General features: G+C 45.7%; 1 protein-coding gene across 1 annotated transcript; it reads right to left on the bottom strand.

Annotated features, from left to right (window-relative positions):
* Window positions 1-4373: 4373 nt before the first annotated feature.
* LOC8044134 (mitochondrial fission process protein 1) lies at window positions 4374-21203 on the bottom strand. The gene is made up of 3 exons (XM_002416614.5): window positions 21024-21203; window positions 20549-20676; window positions 4374-5143 (listed from the first exon to the last, which is right to left on the bottom strand). Exons 1-3 carry the CDS (start codon window positions 21145-21147, stop codon window positions 4841-4843), a joined length of 555 nt encoding a protein of 184 aa, XP_002416659.4. The 5' UTR covers window positions 21148-21203; the 3' UTR covers window positions 4374-4840.
* Window positions 21204-21287: the final 84 nt, after the last annotated feature.

Below are 21287 nucleotides of genomic sequence, written 5' to 3'. Positions count from 1 at the left end.
TGCTTGCAATTAATTGTTTTACAATTGCTTACTTTCGATGAAAATCTGGCACGTCGGGAACCAGTAAAACGGTAACAAGCGGTTTTTCGGAATTGCACGGCATTGCCTACAGCACTATACACTTGTGGGATGTCTCAGCAGTAAAAACACCAGCAGCAAGTTCCGACAAAACACGTTATATCAGAACACAACACAAATTGCCCTTCGTTTGTAAAGTACTTAAAAAAAAAAAATCCAAAAATATTTGTTACAAAAGCCACTTCTGCAGCTCTGAAACGTCTTGGCTGCTCCATTAGCCATTTTTGCTGCTCCAAAACACTCTTGGTTGCTCCAAAGGCCACATTTTCTGCTCCAAAACACTCTTTTGGCTGCTCCGAAAGGTGCTCCAAAATGGCTCAGGCCAATCACATCACTGTACCTGTCATTGCATGCTTGAACTTCATCTAGGTATGCACACGAAACATCCCGGTAAAGAAAGCAGTGGTACTGCTTGCTTCAGATGAAACACCATTCCAGAATGTTTTTCACTTTACACAAGCACAATGGCACCCAGGTATCCCTCGCGTGCAACATTGCTGACCCATGAGCTTCTTTATTGCATCAATGTTGATGTAGTCCTGGGGCCCTAAGCTATACAACGGGAGCAAGGGACTGGGGCATTCCCGCCTGCTGCGGTCAGTCAGTGTCGCTCCACTGACCGACCTCCTGTGCCGATGTTCCAGTCCCTTGGTCACCCAGAGCAGCTTACGGTCCCCAGAGAACACTCCTTCATGACAAAAGTCAAATGTGAGCAAAAAGTCCACAAATTAGCACAACATTGAGATGTGCCTCCTTGAGCAACAATCTAACGGGAAAATGCACACAAAGGTTCTTGCGTGACATATGTTCTATTAATGACTAGGGCTGGGCGTCGATTAAAAAGTTTAACCTGATTAATCTGTTAATCATTTTCGTTCATTTCCACGCGTAACAGTTTTAAAAAAGCCAAAATTAAATGTTTTGCCTTTGCTGAACGTTTAACAAACTATGCAGTACAATTTCCAATTTTAAATCAACCTTGATGTGTGGTTGAGGTTCCACGGCAATAGCGAAATCCTTTGATTTGTCACAATCGTCTCTGTTGCGCTAAACGGACACTCAAACAGCGTTCAAGTGGCTGGGACACGTGCAACCTTCTCCACTTGTTTGGAGTTACAAATATCGTTCCTGCAGTTCACTTTAGGTGGTCAAAACTTCTCCAGAGGTTTGCCTTCATACAGGTGTGCTCGTCCACACCTGCATGGTGAAAGTGTTGAATTTTTACTAAAATTATTGTTGTTTTTCAAAATTTAACCGATTAATGGGTTCAAAACATCAGTCGCGATTAAAGCATTAGTCGATTAATCGGTAGGTTAATTGATCAAATGCCCAGCCCTATTATTAATAACAGAAGAATGGAAACCATTTAACATAAAATAATGCAACAAGCCAGAATTTATGGTCACCTGAATTCATGGTCACTGCATGGGTTCTAATTTTCAGTTTGTGAAAATGGGAACCCGCAAATAATTCAATATTTCCAGCTTTGGCCCAGTTCGCGAAAATTCGAGCCCATAGAAATTAAGTTGTTTACAGTATATATGTTTCTAACAAAAATCTTTGTTTTTCACAACCTTGCACCCCAAAGTTCTTGGCTGTGTCTAAAGGATGTCTATAGTCGGTGAGAGGTTAAGAAAAAAGTGGAGGCCCCTCCCACCTCTTTCCACCTTAGCAGAGTGAATGCTAGAGGGCAGGCAACCTCCTCTCAAGCGTTTGCTCCGCTAAAGTGAAAAGAGGGGGGAGGAGGGAGCTTCCACTTTACTCTTAACCCGTCGCTGACTGTAGAGCCATACAACTGTCATCTTCCACTTGTTGCTTATGCGTAAAAATACTAGTATTTCGAATCTAATGTCACTGCACTGCACATGTAGCCTCCAGCCTTCAGATTAGAAAAATAGATTCCAATGTCTTGCCTTCGTGTGCACTTTTATGGCCTAGCTTAGGGTGCTTCCACATGAAGGCAGCCTAGACAGTGCCGCGAAAGCCGAATTTTGTCTACCAACAAACAAAATCGGTTTTTTGGAGACCCGAGCAACCTTCCACAATCTTGCTTTGCGTTTCCTACATCACGTAAAGCAGAAGCTCGTACTGCCGAGTCGGATATTACAAATTCAGTTCCTATTCCTGCCAGTACTGGCGTGCACATACATATCCATTGCTGTGCCACACACATGAACGACCCCCCGTTGAGCAGTCTCACCGCAGTGACCAAATGTCTCGTCGACCAAAATCACTTGCATGTTTCAGGCCATATCAGGGATTCTGAAACGTCCTAGTCTCGGGGAATCCCTATTTGCCTTAAATGGCAACCGAAAAACCTTTTCTGGCCCAGGCATTGACCTGCACAAGCGGCGCAGAAGTTCACAGTCCTTGTGAACGATACGGCGGTGGCCCGTAGGAAAGGGAGGCGCGTGCCGTCAACAGAACCAGGACTCCCTCCCCAGCTGCAGCATTCGCACGGACGGCGGGGTACCTAGAGGAATGTCGGTGTTAGCAGACAAATTTAGGGATCTCACTCCCGACAACGAGGTTCTGTGCACACCGAGGTAATTGAACAGGAGCTCAAACGATGATGCATTTGTAGACCCACCTGGGGTCGAACGATACAATACGAACAATGCGTAGAGATCCCTTGTCCAGTCTTCGCTGCTTATGACGATGAGTTTCGTGAGAATCCTCGTATATTTCTCGACCTCCATTCGCTTCAGGTCATTTTGGTATAATGCGGTGGTGCCTAAACCTGAGTTCCTTGGCAAATGTTGAAGTCTCTGCTCTGAAATGGAGGACCGGCTAGTTTCCCCAGGACCCTGACCGGTACCAAACAAATGTTGACACAACACTCTGGTTGCCGCCGTCGCTCTTGGATTGCAGTGGCTGTCCAGGGTGTTATGTTTGCCGGTTGTCTGCCTGGCGCCGTTGCTAATATATGGCGGCAACCTTTCTAGCTTCGGCAACCAGATAACTGGTTGCTGCCGTTGCTCATAGATGGAGGCAACATTTCTTTGGAGGAAGAAGATCGGGAACGAAATGAGCGGCCAATGTGTGCAGCAGTGCGAATGGTTCCGGAATTGCCGCGAGGTTGCTATCGCCTGAAGTTCCACTGCAATGAGCGCTTGAATTCCCCCTCAAAAGAAGAGCAGATCGCTCGCCTGGAAAGCTACTGCCGAGAACAGAAGCTACAGCTCCGCTGCTCTTCTTTCTTTACCAGGGTGGAAAGGCTGAAAGTTTTTAGGACAGCAGGGAGGCTGAACTGGGTGAAGATAGCACGGAGCTTGCGAATGACCTCTGTAGTTGTGAGTGATGTTTACCATTGAGTACTTTGAATAGTCGTCCATGACGACTGTGGTACACTTGCCATCGGGGAACGGTCCGGCGAAGCCCATTGACACCTCGGTCCAGGAAGCTTCAGGCAGTTCCAGGACAGGCAAGAAATCACAATGGTGCTCAGGTGTTGTGGCCTGGCAGGCTATGCATATTATAATATTTTCCACAAGCACATCCACCCCAAGAAATCAGACCTTGCTTTGAGCAATATTTTTTGTTTTGACAATTGCCTGATATCCTTTGTCCACAAGGTGGACTGCCCTCACTCCGCTAAATTTAGCAGAAAATATTTCTCCGCTAAATTTAGTGGAAAAAACTTCCCTGCTAAATTTAGCGGAAAAAATTTCCCTGCCAACTTTAGCGGGAAAAATTCCCCGGTAAATTTAGCGGAAAAAATTACCCGCCATATTTAGCGCAAAAGTTTCCCCGCTAAATTTAGCGGAAAATATTCCCCTAAATGGTAGGTGAGCGGGAGAGGAAGGACATGGCCTCTTATCCGTACCTTCCCTTCCTCCTCCAAGCTGCACTCTAATTCGGCGTTACAGGGGATTGTAAACGTCTTTCATGTTTTTCAAGGCAGCATGCTTTGAGGTCTACCCACTCCACTTCAATCAGAGCCGACCAGAGTTCGGCGTTTCGATGTCGCCAGTAAAGCCCCTCAATGTGTTTGCGTTTGTCTTGCAAGTAGCGTCAAATGCGCCAGTGCATGAGGTCTGTGTCTTGAGCGACCCTTCGAAGCAAATGGCAGCGTAGCACTGAAATGAGCGGCCCCTGGAAGTGAATGGTGGCTGAGCACCCGCTCGTGGCACGTGTCCTATGCGTTTCCTCAACAATGGCTGGCACTACTCGTAAATGCCGTTATCAAGGGGTTTTAGTCGCAACAACCCCAACAAAAAGAGGCAGATGAACTTGCGCTCCACATAAAACAAAGCTTATGTGCTATACAACCAATTTGAGTCTGACACCCAAAGTTATGACAAAATAAATGACTGCTCTGTTTATTATTGCTCTAGCGAATTCCTGGTGTGGGCATCTGGGTTTGCACTGTACCCATACACGTTTGCAAGTATGGCATCTTGCTGCTGGGGCACCAAGCTAGTCCGATTACGATGCCTTGCTAAGGCATACATAAGGTTGCCGGACTCACCGGACTGGTGCCCCACAGCAATGCATTTTCGCGCACAGGATGGCCAGACCAGTTTTTGAACAGGGCTGATCACAAGCATCTAAAAAATACTACGGTGGCAAGACGTTTGAACTTATGCAGGTTGACATAAGCATCGTTCCATTTACCTGCACCTCTTGCACTGGTGCAGAAAAGTATAAGGGCGGGTAGGGTGGTGTATTTCCGGTCGTATCTCAAAACACATACTGGAAGTACACTGTCGCAAACTCTCCTGCACCGGTGCAGGAGGTGCAAGTAAATTAAATGAAGATGTCACTCCGGAGGAGGCGGCGGTGGCACCCAGCGGCGAACCGTCCTGTCCATCAGCGCGTGGATTCCGTGGTCGATGGGCGACACGATGAAGGGTACGCAGCTGAGGCCGATGCCGGTGGTAGTCCACTTGCAAGCATTGAGCGTCAGTCCCGAGTGGCGTTTGAGCAAATGCAGAGAGAGGGCACACACCCTGTTGATGGTGAAGCCAGGGACTATGACGGACGCCAGCGCTTGCCACACCAGGGTGTCTGCGGCCGTGGCCAGGAGCTTTCTCCGGTGCGTTGCCTCGTCCGTGCACTTTGTCTGCGGTAAATGTGAGAGCGGATTCTGCAGTCATTTATACGAACCCCCAACACCCCTGGACTGAGTCCAACAAGGTCGTGATAGATGGAGCGAGCAGACAACAAAGTGTGTCGTCTACTCGCCGCACCTGTCGGGAGATGGTGCCACAAGTAAATAGCGTCGCCAACTTAGTTGTCTGCGAACGCGCTCGACCTTGGCAAGGTTTTTTGCTCTGGTTGTTTACGGGAAGAGCACTGCACCTCTAAATTTCGCAGGGTACAACTGACTTGCTTGGTATACAATTTGTGATAGTTTGAGCTTTCAACGTGCAGGCACTGATTTTTCCGGCTCGTTTTCCAGGGAAGATTCGCTTGAGACACACCCTGCAAGGACTTTTTCACTGGTTTTTAATTTGCACCGAACCTGAGTGCGCCGAACGTAGTAACTTAATGAAACTTTTCTTAAATTTCGCTTTATTTTAAAAGTTATAGGCAAATTAAAATTACAAAAAACAAGCATAAATAACCTCCTTCATGACGTTCTTGGTCGCTTGAGTGGCCGTGAACTAGAGGACGAATAGTGAGCTCAGCGAGCGGTCACGGCTGCCACAGTCCGTGTCAACGGCTTGAGAGGGCGCCACTTAAGCATGGCATGTTCTGGATAGGCTGTATGAAGCGGGCGGCCAGGGCGGCTCGCATTGCATTTGCTGCGTGATTAAACACTAATCCGGCATGACACTTCATTGGCCACAAACGACAGCAAACACGAGGGGAAAATCAGTTCAGAACGGGAGCCACTTTGCGCTGCCATACCGCCAAACGGCCTAACCTGCTCGGAACGCTCGGAACCGGCCGGATCCTCGAGCCCGTATACAACTGCAGCGCTGCCGCATACATCCAGGACCTTTCTACACTCGCAGCTTGTCGGTGCCTGATCCCACTACCCCTTTTTAGTATGTGTTGTCTTTTCCACAGCTTGATGGCGGGTATGTCGATGGGTCATTTCTTGTTTTCATACTTTATAAACTGCATTTGTTTCTTTTTTGATCTATAATACTGAACAAAAACTACTTTCATAAATATTTGAAACGGTTTGTGCCACTTATATAGGGTGACCGAAGTCACAAGGCTCGGTCTAAAATGAACCGTAAAAATCGACGCCTGCACGTAGCTATCTAAACTTTGTTTTTTTTTTTTTTTGTAAAATTAGAAAGCGTAGCTCCCTTTGTGTAAGAAAAATAGGGCCAAGAAACTTGCCTAGGTCAACGGCGGGCGGTGAGGCAGACGACAAAGTCGAGTTGCGGGGCGCCTTTGGCGCGCATATTGATAGATGGCGCTACCTCCTTATCGAGACGGTTAGCATCCACCGTGGTTTATTATAATGAAAACAATCTTTTTGTAATGTACCTCTGGTTAAAAAATAAATGCGAACAATAAAAGCAAAGCTTAAAAAGAAAAAAAAAAGAGGCTGCATAACCACAACATTTTTGCTGCCAACGGATTTCGTCTGTGTGTAGTCTGCTTTTTTTCGCTGGTCGGTTGCACCTTCCGACGCTGCTCACGACGCCATCTATCAATACGCGTGCCAAACGCGCTTGCAATTCGACTTGGTCGTCCGCGTCGCCGCTTGCCGTTGACCCAGGCACGTTTCTTGGCCCTATTTTTTACAGAAAGGGAGCTACGCTTTCTAATTTTGCAAGAAAAAACCGACGTGTAAAATACACCTTTGACAAAAAGTTCAGATTACTACATGCAGGCGTCGATTTTTACAGTCCATTTTAGACCGAGCCTGGTGACTTGGGCCACCCTATATTTTGTATTTCGACTAAAAAGAAGCTTTTACCGACTCTGACCAGTAGTAAGCGCAAAACCAAAGACTTCACATATCGCGCGCTTTTGGCACCGCGGGTTGCACCTGTAGTTGGAGGAGGTTTCCGCGTCATTTGGTTAAAATATGACACACTGATATTTAGTTACTCTCTCCGTGCCGGTTCGCTTGCCTGAAACCCAAGAGATGGGGAAACCGCAAAAAAGGTAGAGTTTTAAATATGATTGCAGGGCCCCTTTAACGTGGACTGACCACAAAGGCTACAAGTTTGAGTATCTAGCTTCGACCGCTGCACGGAGCTAGAAACTTGAACTAGCTCCGTGCAGCAGTTATGCTGCGATCCAACAGAAGGAGCTTGTGCTTGTAGCTTTGCGTTTACTCCGTTGGATGAGACGAAGTATAGTTTACGTAAAATTTCTGAGGGCCAGACAGATTTTCTGGGTTCCTTCTGCAACCATCTTTGTAGTCTGCCATGGTGTTTGCAAACCACTGGTTTATATATCTATAGCTCTTCCTTTCAACACCGATAGTCGAAAGCTGTCATAAGGTTGGGTGACCATACCCTTGTCTGGGTGACAAGTAAACCATAAAACAAGGAAAAAAGCTGCACTTAGCAATGCTTTCATTTGAACTTACTATGGGGTCTGATTGAGAAAGGTAAACCAGGCTTTTTAGCCCGCGCAAATAAACCACACTTCGCGGAAAGCTGGAAGTTTTCCAGAATGTGACGCAAGAAATTTAATCCAGAATGGAGAATGTTTGAGAGCATGAACTTATATGAATCGAAGATTAAAAGAAAATAAGGACTGATCTCTACGAGCAGACATCGACCCCGGAGAAAAGTGGAACAATCACGTCAGCTTTGCGTCGCATCGCATAGATGGCGCCACCTGCTGGTGCCATCTCTGCTGGTGTTAGTGTCAGAGCCACTGGTTTTGGTTTTAGCAGCAAAACGGAATCGCTGTTCAATACTTTGTGCTGTTTTACTTACACACTGTTTTTTATTTCAACGAAAATAAAGAAAATAAAATGTACACTGCGATACTTGGGTGCATTTGCTCAGATATGTCGATGGGGTGCAAGTTCGTCTACTACTTGCACAGGGGTCAATGTTACAAGATTACCTAAGTTGTGGAACTCCCGCAGAAGGGGTTACCTTCCTTCACTCACCTCAGTCTCCTTCTCGTCATTTGAATCGCCCTCTAGATTTTTGTTTTACAACTGTGTCCGACAGAACACGATGGAACACCATCTAGACGCTGTGTTTCGAAACATATGTATTCCATAGAGTACACTGCAGTTATCATAGCAGCCGTCCGGCACGTCGAACGACGGGAGGAGAGTCGTGGTGAGTGAGGGGGGTGGTACTGCTCGTGCAAGCAGCGTCTATGAGCAGTTCCATAACTGAGCTAATCAAATAATGTTGACAGGGGCTGAGATGATGTCAGAATGCCAAACTCTTATTGGCTGATAAAAAAAAATGGTGGGTAGACTTCAAGGCACCTAGCATTGAGGCCTACCTACTATCCTTCCTATCAATGCCAATCAGAACTCTGACGTCACCGCAACCACTGTGCAAGAAGCAGACGACTTGCTCTCCGCAAAACATATCTCAAAATCATGAATCTAGGAGATGCCGTCTATTTTGCTTGCTCTTGAGAAACCGAGACACCAAGATAAAAGTAATCAACGGGAGGGCCTCCTGTTGATCGCATTTATCTTCTGTCGTGTTTCGCTAGACTTTCATGCCTTATGAGGCAAATAACTCAAAAGCAACTAGGAGGAGAAAAGCTTTAAGAAGGTTTGCAGTCGATACCGACGCGATCACCGTCGCAAGTTACCGTTAAAAAGAACCATCTGGAAATGTTTTGGGGAGGTGGGCAGCATCGCTAACGAAAAGAATGTGTTCGCCAGCACGCCGGAAAAGGAACAGCTTTTTTACGGGTTCCTAGGAGCATTCAAAGCGGATCCGCATCTAATGATGAAGACAGTGGCACATTTGTTTGGCGTCTCCAACTTTTGCTGTGCGTTGGATCCTCCACCAGAACAATGTGAGAGGCTACAAAGTGCACATTCTGCATGAGTTGACGCCTCACTACTAGGAGTGACAGCTATACTTCTGTCGCAAAGAAATACCGAGGATCTGATTCAACCCCCCCCCACCATTCTGGACTTCCCTCTCTCGACAGACGAGGAAGTGTTTTACCTTGATGGAGAGGTCAACTCGCAGAACTGGCATCACTGGAACAGCAGTAACCCGCACTGGACAATCGAAAAGTGCTGTTTAAACGCGGCAACTTCCCGTAACAGCCAAGTCGGCGGCGTCCGATTGTTTCAAATAAACATGTTATATCATCAACAACAAAAAAAAAGTTGGGATGCATGGGGACGGCGTAAAACCGAACCACCTCTTTTCTGCAGACTATGATCCAGGAGGGCCAATATTATTTTGTCTTTCTAAACTTTTTTTTATAAATATATGTATTTTCTTCTTTTTTTTATTGGTGACAAGTACCAGTTGTCACCAAGACACCAGTTGAGAGCAGTGCTGCGGAGTTGCCACTCCAGAGTTGGAAATGACTCCAGAATCATTCCATACTTTTGTGATTCCGGATTGGAATGGGAACGGAATGGCGGCAGCGCTGGGGGGAATCGAATGGGAATGGAATTAGATGCCTTTTGCCCGAAATGGGGTGGGAATGGAACGGGCTTGGTTCTTATGCAAGCTGAGCTGATTTTAATCTAAGATGAATCTAAGGCCTACAAACTGATGGCACAATCCGCTAATGCATGGTAAGTGGCTCTTGAAGCAGCCTTATTGCACTAGAGGTGACTGATGGCTTAATTGTCTCACTGGCTTATGCCCTTTAAGGATGAAAATGGCACACTTCCGTGAAGCAACCAAAACTGAATACTTCTAGATGGACAAGGTGTCATTCCTGTTGTATGTGCGACTAGCGTGTAGCTTTTAACCAGGCTGTTGAACCGAAAACCAGAGCAAAACTGTTATCTTTAACTGAAGCAAAACAAAACTGTAAGCGAACTCAAACATTTAAAATTGAACCGAAACCGAAATGGAACCGTAATCTCATGTGGCGGTTCGAAACTATTTGGGGTAAGAAAAATGTGAGCTGCGCCTTCTTGAAGGTGGCGGCGCGAAGCAAATTAAACATTCGCAACGGTGGCGTCAGCAGCCCAGTTTTTGACTAAACAAACGGCAGCGACAACATAGAGACAACTCAATAATAATGAAACAACAAAGTATATTTCACGTCTATCTGCAGCACGAATTGGTGTCAGCTTGGAGACGTACACTTCTATACTTTGTTTCACCTTACTATATAGATGGACCACAAAGGATGCTACAAGCCATTGAAGCCAATCCATAGCTCGAAAGGTGTCACATACCCTTCCGGTAGTGTGGAGCGACGCGGGGAGCACAAAGTCACGAGACAGGCTACAAACCATGAATTGACTCGTGTAGCTTGTAGCGTGCATCGCTCTGCATCGTAAGGTGAAACCGAGTATATCCATCTATGCCGAGAGGCTAAAAAGCTACCCTTTGTTTGTACATGTGTATTTCCTTTTCTTTCTGCTAAGCAATATTCCTCAAGGATGGAGGAAGCAAACATAGATATCAAAATAAACACAAAAAGTTTAGTGCTGTCGGTACACTTGTTCCATAGTGGCGAAATGTGGAGGCGCCAAGAAGCGATAAGCGCGTCACTGCGGCGCCGGGTGCTGGGATGCCAATCGCCCAGAGCCCTGGACGCTGCTCCAAGAACATTTTCTTGTGTTTAATTTTTCTAGAAACAGCAAGTCGCCCGTTGTCTTTCTTAATCCTTTTTTGTTTTAATTGTCTTTCTCCTCTTCTAACTCAATAGTTTGAGCAAGTCGTTTTGGCATCTGGTGTGGGTAGTTGACCGTTTCGATCTGGATGAGGATTGTACCGGCGTGCGGTCGTGTATCGGTAATGCGTGATGCCTGTTAAAGACCCCAGGTTAGTAGTCATACTGCTCAGGCTAAATTTTATCTACAGTGGGCAACAATGTTGCCATACAGTGACAGACTAAACTCATGTGTCCAGACAACAAATGACTAATTTGTTTTTGTGGGTAGTTTGCAAGAACAATGTGTGTCACCATCACGGGGTCACTGTGCGTGCTGGCTGATTGACTTCACATGTCAGTACTGTACTTTGGTGCTGTTTCCAAGTGCCTGTATAACAACATAACTTTCATAGGACGGTTCTTGCACTAAAAATTGAACATCACAAAAAGAAATTAAGCATTTATTTGTTTTGCTGGTCTTGTTTCCACAGCACGACTTCTGATGACCTTATTTTCTTTTCTAATGCAGATGACGCCGTGTTGAATTCACATTTTCTTCTGCTCAACTGAGAGCTGTGAGCTTAATTTTGAAGAACTGGATTTAACTGGTTCGCACTATTCGCGACTCCAGCAAAACGGTCGCCGCCAAGCGGAAAAACCGGGAACCAGTCGGTCCAGGTCGCTCCGCGCCCCGCCGCGTCTCTGATGGCTTTCGCGGACACGTGCTGTCGGTGCGGGGGCGAGCAATGTAATTTGACGAAGGTCCGAAAATTTCTTAAGTTTGCCTGAGTGTTCATTAGTGTGGTGAAGCCTCAATAGATTGTTTCTTTCCATCACGTGTTTGAAAGCCCGTTTACTCCACAACACACGGTCGCGTGCTTTCAATTTTTTGGATGAGGAGGAATCACGGAAAAACGTTTTGATTTCTCGTCTGTCTCTAATCACATTCAAAGGGACGACTGCTTGGTAACTGATAGGTGGTTTCTTTATAAGGATGTAGAACAGTGGACTGAGGTCGACGGACAAAGTGTTTCACTGGAAGGAACACCAATGTTGCAGTCAAGTGAATGGGAAGGTTCGATAGCTGCTTTCCTTGAGTTTGGTTGTGCTCGATTAGCTTCAAGTTAATTTGAGCCAGTAACGCTGGCCGGTGTGTTCTTGGCGGCTTTTCGCCGAAAAAGACCACGTTAAGGGAGTTGGGCTAATTTCGCAATTACTTGATTCAGAAAACCTGCTCGCTGCGTATGATTAATGAGGGAAATTATCTGCTTTCAAAAGGTGGGGGACGCGTCTCGCAAAGTTAGAAGCTGTCACGTCATTAAGATCTATCGCGCCTCCAATATTTATATTTTAACCCCTGTCGAAGCCAGCAGCAATACACGTCTACATTGCTCAGGTTGACCGGCCACAAAAAATACTAATTTTATTCGTTCAGGATTCGAAGTCAAGTTCAATGCAGAGAGGTCCACTGAATCTCCGATGAAGACTCTCCTCAGTTTGTTCGCATTCGTCTCCGTTCTACCGGCTAGACCCGTGTGGCCAAGTTTAATTAGTATCTCTCTGTCAAATATACTTTTATTCAGCAGTTCACATAATAGTTAGTTAACTAAGTTCATATTTCAACCGGAAGAATATACTAATATCGCTTTAGTGGGACCATAGTACGTAATATGATACATAATCCGCATATTCGTTAAAATGACTTGTCGATTGCTACTAAAACCTGAATTGAAATACGAGTATCAGCTGCTTAGTGAAGCGCCAGGGAGTTGACATGCTCCTTGGCTCAAGAAGCGCTTGCTTAATTTTTGTAATTTTCCTGCAGCATGTGTTCTTGACCGAGCACACGACTGGAGCTGTTTCTTGAAACGCGGACAGGCACAAAAGCTCAATTTGCGGACAGATAAGTCGCATGGTCGAGGCATGCGAGTTAGCTAAAAATTACTCTCGATGGAACAATTTTGTAGCCCTCGCCGCTTTCCTTAGATGATCAAAACTAATTAGAGTCTATTACCGTTTCTCCGGAGCCCATAGTTTCGGTTTTGGATTGAAGTCTCCGAAACGAAAGTTTGACATAAAAAACAAAACAAAAAAACACCGGAAAAACAAAGCTATGCTCGGCAAGTTTATGCGCACCGGCTACACTTAACTGTCTCAGTTCAAATACCCATAAAATTGGGCATTCAACAAAAGAAAATTTGTTAAATTGAATGCGCCACCCATTCAAGCAGCCCGGCCGAGCCGACGCGACCTGGACTCAGCCGCCATGTTTGTTTGGTGGTGGCGCCCCCTATAGGTCGCTGGAGTCGCGAATAGGTGGAACCGGTAACTGAACCGTTAATTCAAAAAGCATCACTGAACCAGTACCCAACCGGAACAAAATGCAAAACTACTGAACCAAAAACCGAACCAAACCGGAATAATGACCAGTTAGACTCCCTGCTTTTAACCCAGCCAATCTTGTAGTGTTTGCATATAAATAAAGATCCGAAATTCGATTGAATGTGTTAAGAAATCGCAAGAATCGCACAGTAAACATAAAAGTTTACGTTTTAAGGCAGGTTTTGTAATATAGGGCCACAGACCCTCGAGCTGGCATCGTATACCAATTGCACTTCGTCAGCGGTTTTCTGTTGTTCTTGCTGCAGTGCATGAAGATTTAAGAGGTATATGCGGCATCACTTCTATTAGTGCACTAGCGGTGCTGTTGTGGAAGCGTTCAAAGCAGAGAGCAAGATATCATCTTGTGCCACATACAAACTAGACATTTTTAAGGCCTTATCAAACAAACATCATGCTAACCATGTACCTCACACAAAATAGACATTTTTAAGGCCTTAACATACAAACAACACACATACTATGTATCTGTAGAAGCTGTACAGTCTGTTTGCGAAGAAAATGGGTGGTTTTAATTTCTGCCATTGGTTGCAACTCGCAAGCGTGTTACGCTTGATCACGCAATTGATGTCTGCAGTGACACAAAGTGCCACGAAGTGCTTTGTGCGACCGCCCTTCGGCTTAGTAGAACGAGTGCTTTAAAATAGCTTTCGCATACTTCTGCAGTTTTCTCTGCGTTTGATAATGTCAACAACTGCATGCTGATTTTTTTCCAGTAGCACATGTCAATGGCGACTTTTTCAGGTTTAGGATTTAGAGGAAAGGAATGGTGGAGCTCAGCCACTCCAGGAGTCAAAATGGACCCAGCGTCTCCATTTCAAGGAGTTGAAAGGAATGGAATTGTCAGAAACTCCAATTCCCTGGAATGGAGTTGAAATGGAATGTGGGTGCCCATTCCGCAACATTGGTTAAGAGACACGGGAGGGTGTCGAACAAGAGTAGCCCAACGGCCGAGAGAGCAATAGGTGACCGGCATTTGGCAGCAGCCGCAAAGCACTTTGGGTATTATTCACTTCTAATTCGTAACTAGCAGCCGACTTAGCACCATGACGGTTATGGCAGTGTGTGCGGGTGCAGAACTCGATCAATTTGAGTCACCTCCCTGTGATGCCAAGTTACATATAACTTTCTGAGCATCTGAAGTTACTTCTGCAGATATGTTAAGTAGGAATTGGTACGCAGAAGCATCGAGAACGACCCCAAAAGCGCAGAGCAAGTGCGGCCGGCAAAGAGCTGCACTGGCGTCGCTCTTTTCAACTCTTCGCATGAAAACTCAGGCTAGATTAGCTATTTTGTTTTCCTTCTAAACAGTGTTTTCCATTGCCTTTTATTTTTTATGGTTACGTTAGGTCACATCAGCAACTGAAATAAGTGTAATGTACGCCATGGGATGTGGTTAGTTTAAATGTCCGAACAGAGCTTTGGCGTATTTCTCTCGCGCGATCGAAAAGACACTTCTGTCCAAAAGTTCTTAGCGACGACATCGGATTACGCGAGAACCCTTGCTTTTTAACTAAAACGAGAATACAGCGCAAAAATATGACGAACCAGTAGAAGGGTATACACAGAGACAAGGCGCTGAGTTACAACTGAAATTTATTTAAAAAAAACAAAAAAACATGAAGGCCGCAAAAAAACCTGAACAATCCACCACACCCACATCACCACACACCACGGCTGAAGTTGGCTGAAATATTCTATCTCTTTCTGATACAGGGCCACAGAGGGGGCATAGACATACGTGCCCTCCCTACGTCGTGATATATAAAATGCCTCCATTATCTCCCTCATCCTTTTGCTGTTGTGTCGCATCATTATTGTTCTCTTCAAACCTAGGGGTGCACCCACCCCCGTCGCAATGAACCTGAACGGCAGGAGACGATCTCGCAGATAATGCGTGCTCCCTTAGTCTATCGTTGACGCATCTACGAGACTGTACCATATACTGCTTACCCCATGTGTGGACTGTCTGCCCAGACTGTCCAATATACTGCTTACCACGTGTGGTAAGCAGTATATTGGACAGTCTATATAGCAGCCAGGCATATTCAGAAGGGGTAAGGGAGAAGAGCCACTACATCTCCGTGATCGCCAACGTGCTTTGGTATTCCAGTGCGGGGAACTACCTGAGCAGATGTAGAATGACGCGTTAATGACGTCACACTTTTGAAGCTTCCTATCATAACAGACGACTTCGCATTCACTGAACTTTGGGTCACAAGGATGAACATGTTTATTTAGTAATGCGGAATGTAAATATGTGTGAATATTTTACATATGAAATGCTACAATAAGCAGAGTTGTAAAATATCGAAATAAACGGAACTGATGATATTCATTAAAAACGCCCCAAGCGGCTTGGTGCCTGCAGTTGATATTGCCGGAAGTGACTAGGGCTCTACTAAGCTATCGTCTCTGAATTTTAGTCTTTTAGTCTTACTTGTGACAGTCAACAAATCAAAAGCCCATGCCTCCCCGAAAATTTTGGAGCACCTCCCCTCTGCCCTTCACTGTGAAAAGCCTGGTGCCATCCCTGCATCTGACCTACACATAAATTCAGCTTACCTGCTACGCTTAGTGGGAAAATTGAGACATGAAAAGTGGATTCAGCACCACTAGCTCCCAACGTATTTTACGTGGGCGGGCTGAAGGTCAAAATGAAGGGGGTGGGGGGGGGGGGGGGGGGGGGAGTAAAAAAATTAAAATTGAAAATACAACCATCACCAAGATTCTACTGTTTATGGAAGGTTTATGATCACTATCTATACCGAATGTCCATTCATTCATCCAAAATTCCTGTCACGAAGCAATGAGATGTTGACACACCCTTTCCCCCCCACCCCTCCCTTTGAACGCGAGGCCTGGGAAGTTTCGTTGCGCAGCTCCTTCCCCAACGACCAGCTCGTCCTGATCCGGCGGGCAAGAGCTGCAGCGGAAAGCACTGGAGCACTAGACTGAGGGCTCCACCCTGACCTTTGCGCTTTCCTAAAGTAGCTCAATCAAATTTGTACCTACCTACCCCATTCAATAAAAGTAGCTATACGGCGTCATCTATCTACGGAGTGAATGTGAAATCGGGCGCCTGCACGTAAAAAGCTGAGATTTTAAAAAAAAGGTGCATTGTAATCGCGGACGCATTCCTGTGAAAATTCTCAGCGCAGCTTCGTTCCTGAGGAAAGTTACAACAATGCATTTTAGAAATTTTCAAAAAAGTTTACCACCGATGGACGCGGTCATCCTTCGGTGCTAAACCTTCACTGGCAATGCCCTTTTTTATTTCAGCATGTTTCCTGTTTTCATGGTTGTCTATGAAAAAGAGGGTAAAACCGTCTGAATGTATAATAGGGTGCCCACCTGAACATAGCAGGCTGGCTCGCCAAGTACCCCCAAATGGTGTCTCAAAAACCAGACACAGAAATACAGGCAAGAATGCTGCAATTCTTCTATGTCTCCGACGACAGACATGATAGCGGCGCTTCAACACAGACTGCAGTGCGATCTCTCCCTTGACAAATTGTTGCTTGCTAAGGCCTCCTCTTGCCTTGGAAGTTGGGGTACTTAATTCCCTCAGCTTGCTACATTCATAGGTAGTCTTTCATTCAAGAAGGCCTTTCGTCTCGCGCAGACCATCTCCCCGCCTCGCGCTTCGGCTCTCCCCAAGGAAACAATTACATGACCCTCGTAATTGCTCAGACCGCCACAACAACAACAGCAACAATAAAAGCGCAGCTGCAAGAAAAAATAAGCTAGAAGAAATCCTCGAGTTCTTTGGGAAATGTCACTGTTCAAATTAGAAGCAAAACGAAAAAACCGGCTGGCTGGGTGTACAAAACCAGTGCGGGTTGGCCATGCGTTCCCCCGCATGGCCAACCCGCGAGTGCAGTATGGGAGGGCCCCAGGAAGACGACCAAGCAGGGGAAGAGAGGAGACCTCCCTGACTGGTGCTATGCAAGCCGCAGGTGCCAACTTTTTTTTTCATTCTCATTTTTTTTGGAGGTGTTGCGTCATCCGCAGTTTACTGACACTTTGCTATACTTCGTAATTTTTTCTTGAATTTCGTGGGCGAAGATTCTGCCGTGATTTGGTGGGTAACCAGCTGTAAGAAAAACAGTCACGTCCTTCCCCTTAGCCAAGTATGTGGCTAAGGGCAAACCACATACCAATGGGAACACAGAGGGGAGGGGGAACAGTGCAGGCATTGTTCAATAGGCCTTGAACCAAATGCACGTGGGCCCAGCATACTGCCCAGCAAACCCAGGAAAATGTCAGCGGGTGCTCAAGCATCGTTGCTCCCCTGGTTCCGCGGTCCCTGCTAACCCCAAAAACTCAACTAATTTCAACTCCAACCCACCAATAACTCCACCATACACTTGGTTTAGCGCTTGTGGTTTAGCACCACTAGCGCTGAACCGAGAATGTTTCACATAGCAACACAATAGACCTTTTCCGGAATTCAGTCTGGCCACTTTGATCCTTCTGTTTACTGATGAAGGAAGAAGTTGAAGATGCTTGATAGGATGGATGCTTGGGCGAGTTGGTGAACCATACTTGACGGTGACAGCGCAGGGAAAACCACTCTCACACCAGACACTCAGCGCATGTGCTTGTCTTCCTGAGTGTCTGGTGTGAGAGTGGTTTTCCCTGCACTGTCACCGTCAAATTTGAAGATGCTCCTAAGCAGATGATTCGAGGCCTATACATTCTAGATGTTAGTGCGGCGTGAAGCAGGAATTGGACGCAAGAGCTGCGTAAACGTTCATTTCTAACTCGGTCCCAGTCAATCTGTTAGTAGGACTCACTCGGCTTCAAAGTCCCTTGATGTATAGAACTCTATTAAGGCATCTATGTGGGTTGGCGCTTTGTTCCGACTGGCTGCATTTGTTTCGCCATTGACACTGAAGGAGATTGAAAAATAATTGTAGCGAAGTGCACATTCTCGTTTACCGTCGGCCTTTAAGTGACGGAACCCCATTAAATACTGCAGACCACAGGTTCATAGCCGCCATTAGAATAGTAAACGATAAACTGCCATTTGAGTCACCAGATGGCACTGAATTCCGGAAAGGGTCTATTGCAGGGCAATTTGCAACACAGTTTCTTTATTTTCGTTGAAATAAAATGTTGTGCGTAAGTAAAACACCAGAAAGTATTGAACAATGATTCCGTTTTGCCACTAAAACCAGACCCAAAACTACTGGCTCTACCACTAACGGCAGCATAGATGGCACCGGCAGGTGGAGCCATCTATGCAATGCGACGCAAAGCATACCTGATTATTCCACGTTTCTGCGGGGTCAACGTCTGCTCATAGAGATCAGTCTTATTTTCTTTTAACTTTTGATCCACGTAAGTTCATGTTCTCAAACTTCTTCATTCTGGATTAAATTTATTGCATCAAATCCTGGCGAACTTTCCTCTTTCTGCAAAGCGTAATTTATTTCTGTGGGCGAAAAAGATGGATTTACCTTCCTTGATCAAACCACATATATTCTGGTCGTTTACACAAGTGTATCTTCGAATGGGATTTTTCAAATTTTAGTGCAAATTAGGCGATCAAAGAAGCAATCATAGTGCAACTTAATTGGAGAGGAAACTATATGGGGCATTACTTGGTGTGGCATAAAATAAGAAGTGGATATTTTGCAGGCAGCCGGCATAACAGCTAGGGAAAGATATTGCCGGCTAGCTCCCATCAAGGTACGTCCAGCTCTGCCAATACTTTCTAGACACTCGCGTGGCATTTCCAAAGAGAGAGAGTCTATCCAAATCTTCAATCAACGGCGAGCACGCATGCTACCGTACCTTTGATCGGATTGCCCCAGAAATGCTGCCGCCACATCTGCTTTACGGGGCAGGAGGAGGAGAGTGCGGGGCTTAGGTAATGTTGCCCAGTGTTGAACGTTACGGGATTTAGGCATTCTCAAATTTGCTTTGGCTGCTGGTGCTGCTGTCTCCTGTGTTTATACCCACTTAGCTTTTACAGAGTGCCAGCAAATGCCACATACACCGCCTTTAGGGCCCACAGATTTGGTTCCTCTTTGATCAGAATTTCAAAGACTACAAATTTACTCCTAAAAAAAATTGCCCAACGAGTTTTGTTTACAACTTACAAGGTTCTTTTCACAGCAAAAATAAACTATGCATCGTCGGACGCTCATTCTCCGCCCAAAGGTAGTGTTAGAAGTCCGAACCAGATGCCAAAGTTTCAGCGCAAACCGGTACTTTATTCAAAAGTTATAAATTATTTTCTGAAAATGTCAATGGGAAATGGTGGCCAACAGAGCTCTTGAATACTTCAAAAATTGTGACACAGCGTGCAAAAGGCGAGAACACAGTGTTCTCGTCTTTTGCACGCTGCGTTATAATTTTTGAAGATATGCACCAACTAGCCCTCATCACCACCTTAAAGGAATACTTCAACGAAATCTCAAATATACCCGTCGTGTTCAAAAATGAGTGGAATATGATCCACAATATCCGTAAATAACAATCACATGTTTGTATTTTGAGCCTGGTGGCTGTATTTTTTGTTATAAACGGCCCACTCTGGCAAGCGCTCGGACAGCAGCCAGCGGAGAGTATGTGACATCGGCTGCAATCGTGACGTAGTTCGTCTCGGGACGAGCAAAGCTGCAGCGAGGCTGACGTCGAGAGGAAGTCCTAGTCGTTCCAGCCACCGCAGCGGCTGCTTTTGTACGAATTTTGAGTGACGGGTTAATCTTCTATAATTTTGTAGAGGGATAATAGCGACTCCGGGGTCACACAAAGAGATTCTCGGGAAGAGGAGAGTTCCTCCTTCCCCTCTTCTCTCGTGGTAGCCGGAGGCAAGACAGTTACCGTCACTAGCTGTCAAGGTTCCTAGACGGGCATTACAAATGAGGTGTTAGTGACATCCACCAGGTGCTCTTTGCTAATGGTTTAATTCATTTTAAAATTCCTTTTCGAGACTTTTTTTAACAAGATATTGGTGTGTCCAATGTGATACTGCTCCTTTGAACACATATAGACCAAAAAATAAGCGCCGAAATTTCTTTGTAGTATCCCTTTAAGCAGCTGGCATTCCTTTTTTCAGGTCTATGCTGCGGCTGTCGGCACAATTACACCTGCAAAAGATGCCGGCAGTCGTCATGTAATTGCATAGTCATTTTTTTACCCGGGTTCCTGCGCCGACTGCCGGCAAAATATCTACGTCCAATAAAATAAGTTTTGTGCTGTACCTTCTGTCCTCCCCACATCCATTAAAAAGCAAAACACAAAGAAAGAGAGAGAGAGAGAGAGAGAGAGAGAGAGAGAGAGAGAGAGAGAAAAAGAAGGTACAACGCTTTCTCAGGCAGCCACACTAAAGAACAAATAAAAGAATATACGATACCTTGTCTGCTTTGGCGACCTTGTCGGCAGTATCCGCAAGGACGTATGCACTTGCGACGGCATACGTGAGCCGCACCACATTCACGTGGACCAAAGACCTAAAAGCTTCACCTAATTCGTTCGCGTAACCTAAAAGAGAAAAATAACATTTACGTTGAGTACATCTTGCTCCAACTAACTGCGAAGCTATACACAGTTGCTTCTTTCCTGCTCGAACGTTTGGCCACTTGGCGCTTTTAGACAAAACAAATATGCTACATTAAGAAATTAATGAAAACAGACATGAGGTTAATTATCCCTGCACTTGACTACTCAGGCGACCTGGAGCCAAAATGACAAACACAGCACGGGCTTGTTTACTGTTTACGATCGCAACGCCGCAACGTGCTCCACAACTAGGGTCTTCGAGCTCGAGGTTTTCGAACAGATTCCTTGCCGGCCATCTGTGCAGATCAGAAATGATTGGTAGATTTTACCTAATAATCGGACTGGCGTGTCTCTGTAAATGTCGACCTCCTTTTGTTGATCCGCGTGAACGGGTGGTTCCTGCCGAGTGTTTCCCAAGGTCTTTCCGACCTCCGACCCGCCAGGAACCGCCATGCTTCCGTAAACATTGGCTTGACCGGCTTGGCTTGGATCGAACACTTCTTGTCCATAACGTTGGCTTTTCCTTGGACTTTGAGGCTGTTTTGGCTGTATTACGCAGGTATTACGCAAAAAACATTATTGTGAACAAAGAT

Source organism: Ixodes scapularis, unplaced genomic scaffold (assembly GCF_016920785.2).
Source record: "Ixodes scapularis isolate PalLabHiFi unplaced genomic scaffold, ASM1692078v2 PGA_scaffold1__304_contigs__length_218370807, whole genome shotgun sequence".
NCBI classification, from domain to species: domain Eukaryota; kingdom Metazoa; phylum Arthropoda; class Arachnida; order Ixodida; family Ixodidae; genus Ixodes; species Ixodes scapularis.
This window is presented reverse-complemented; position numbering and strand designations above follow the sequence as displayed.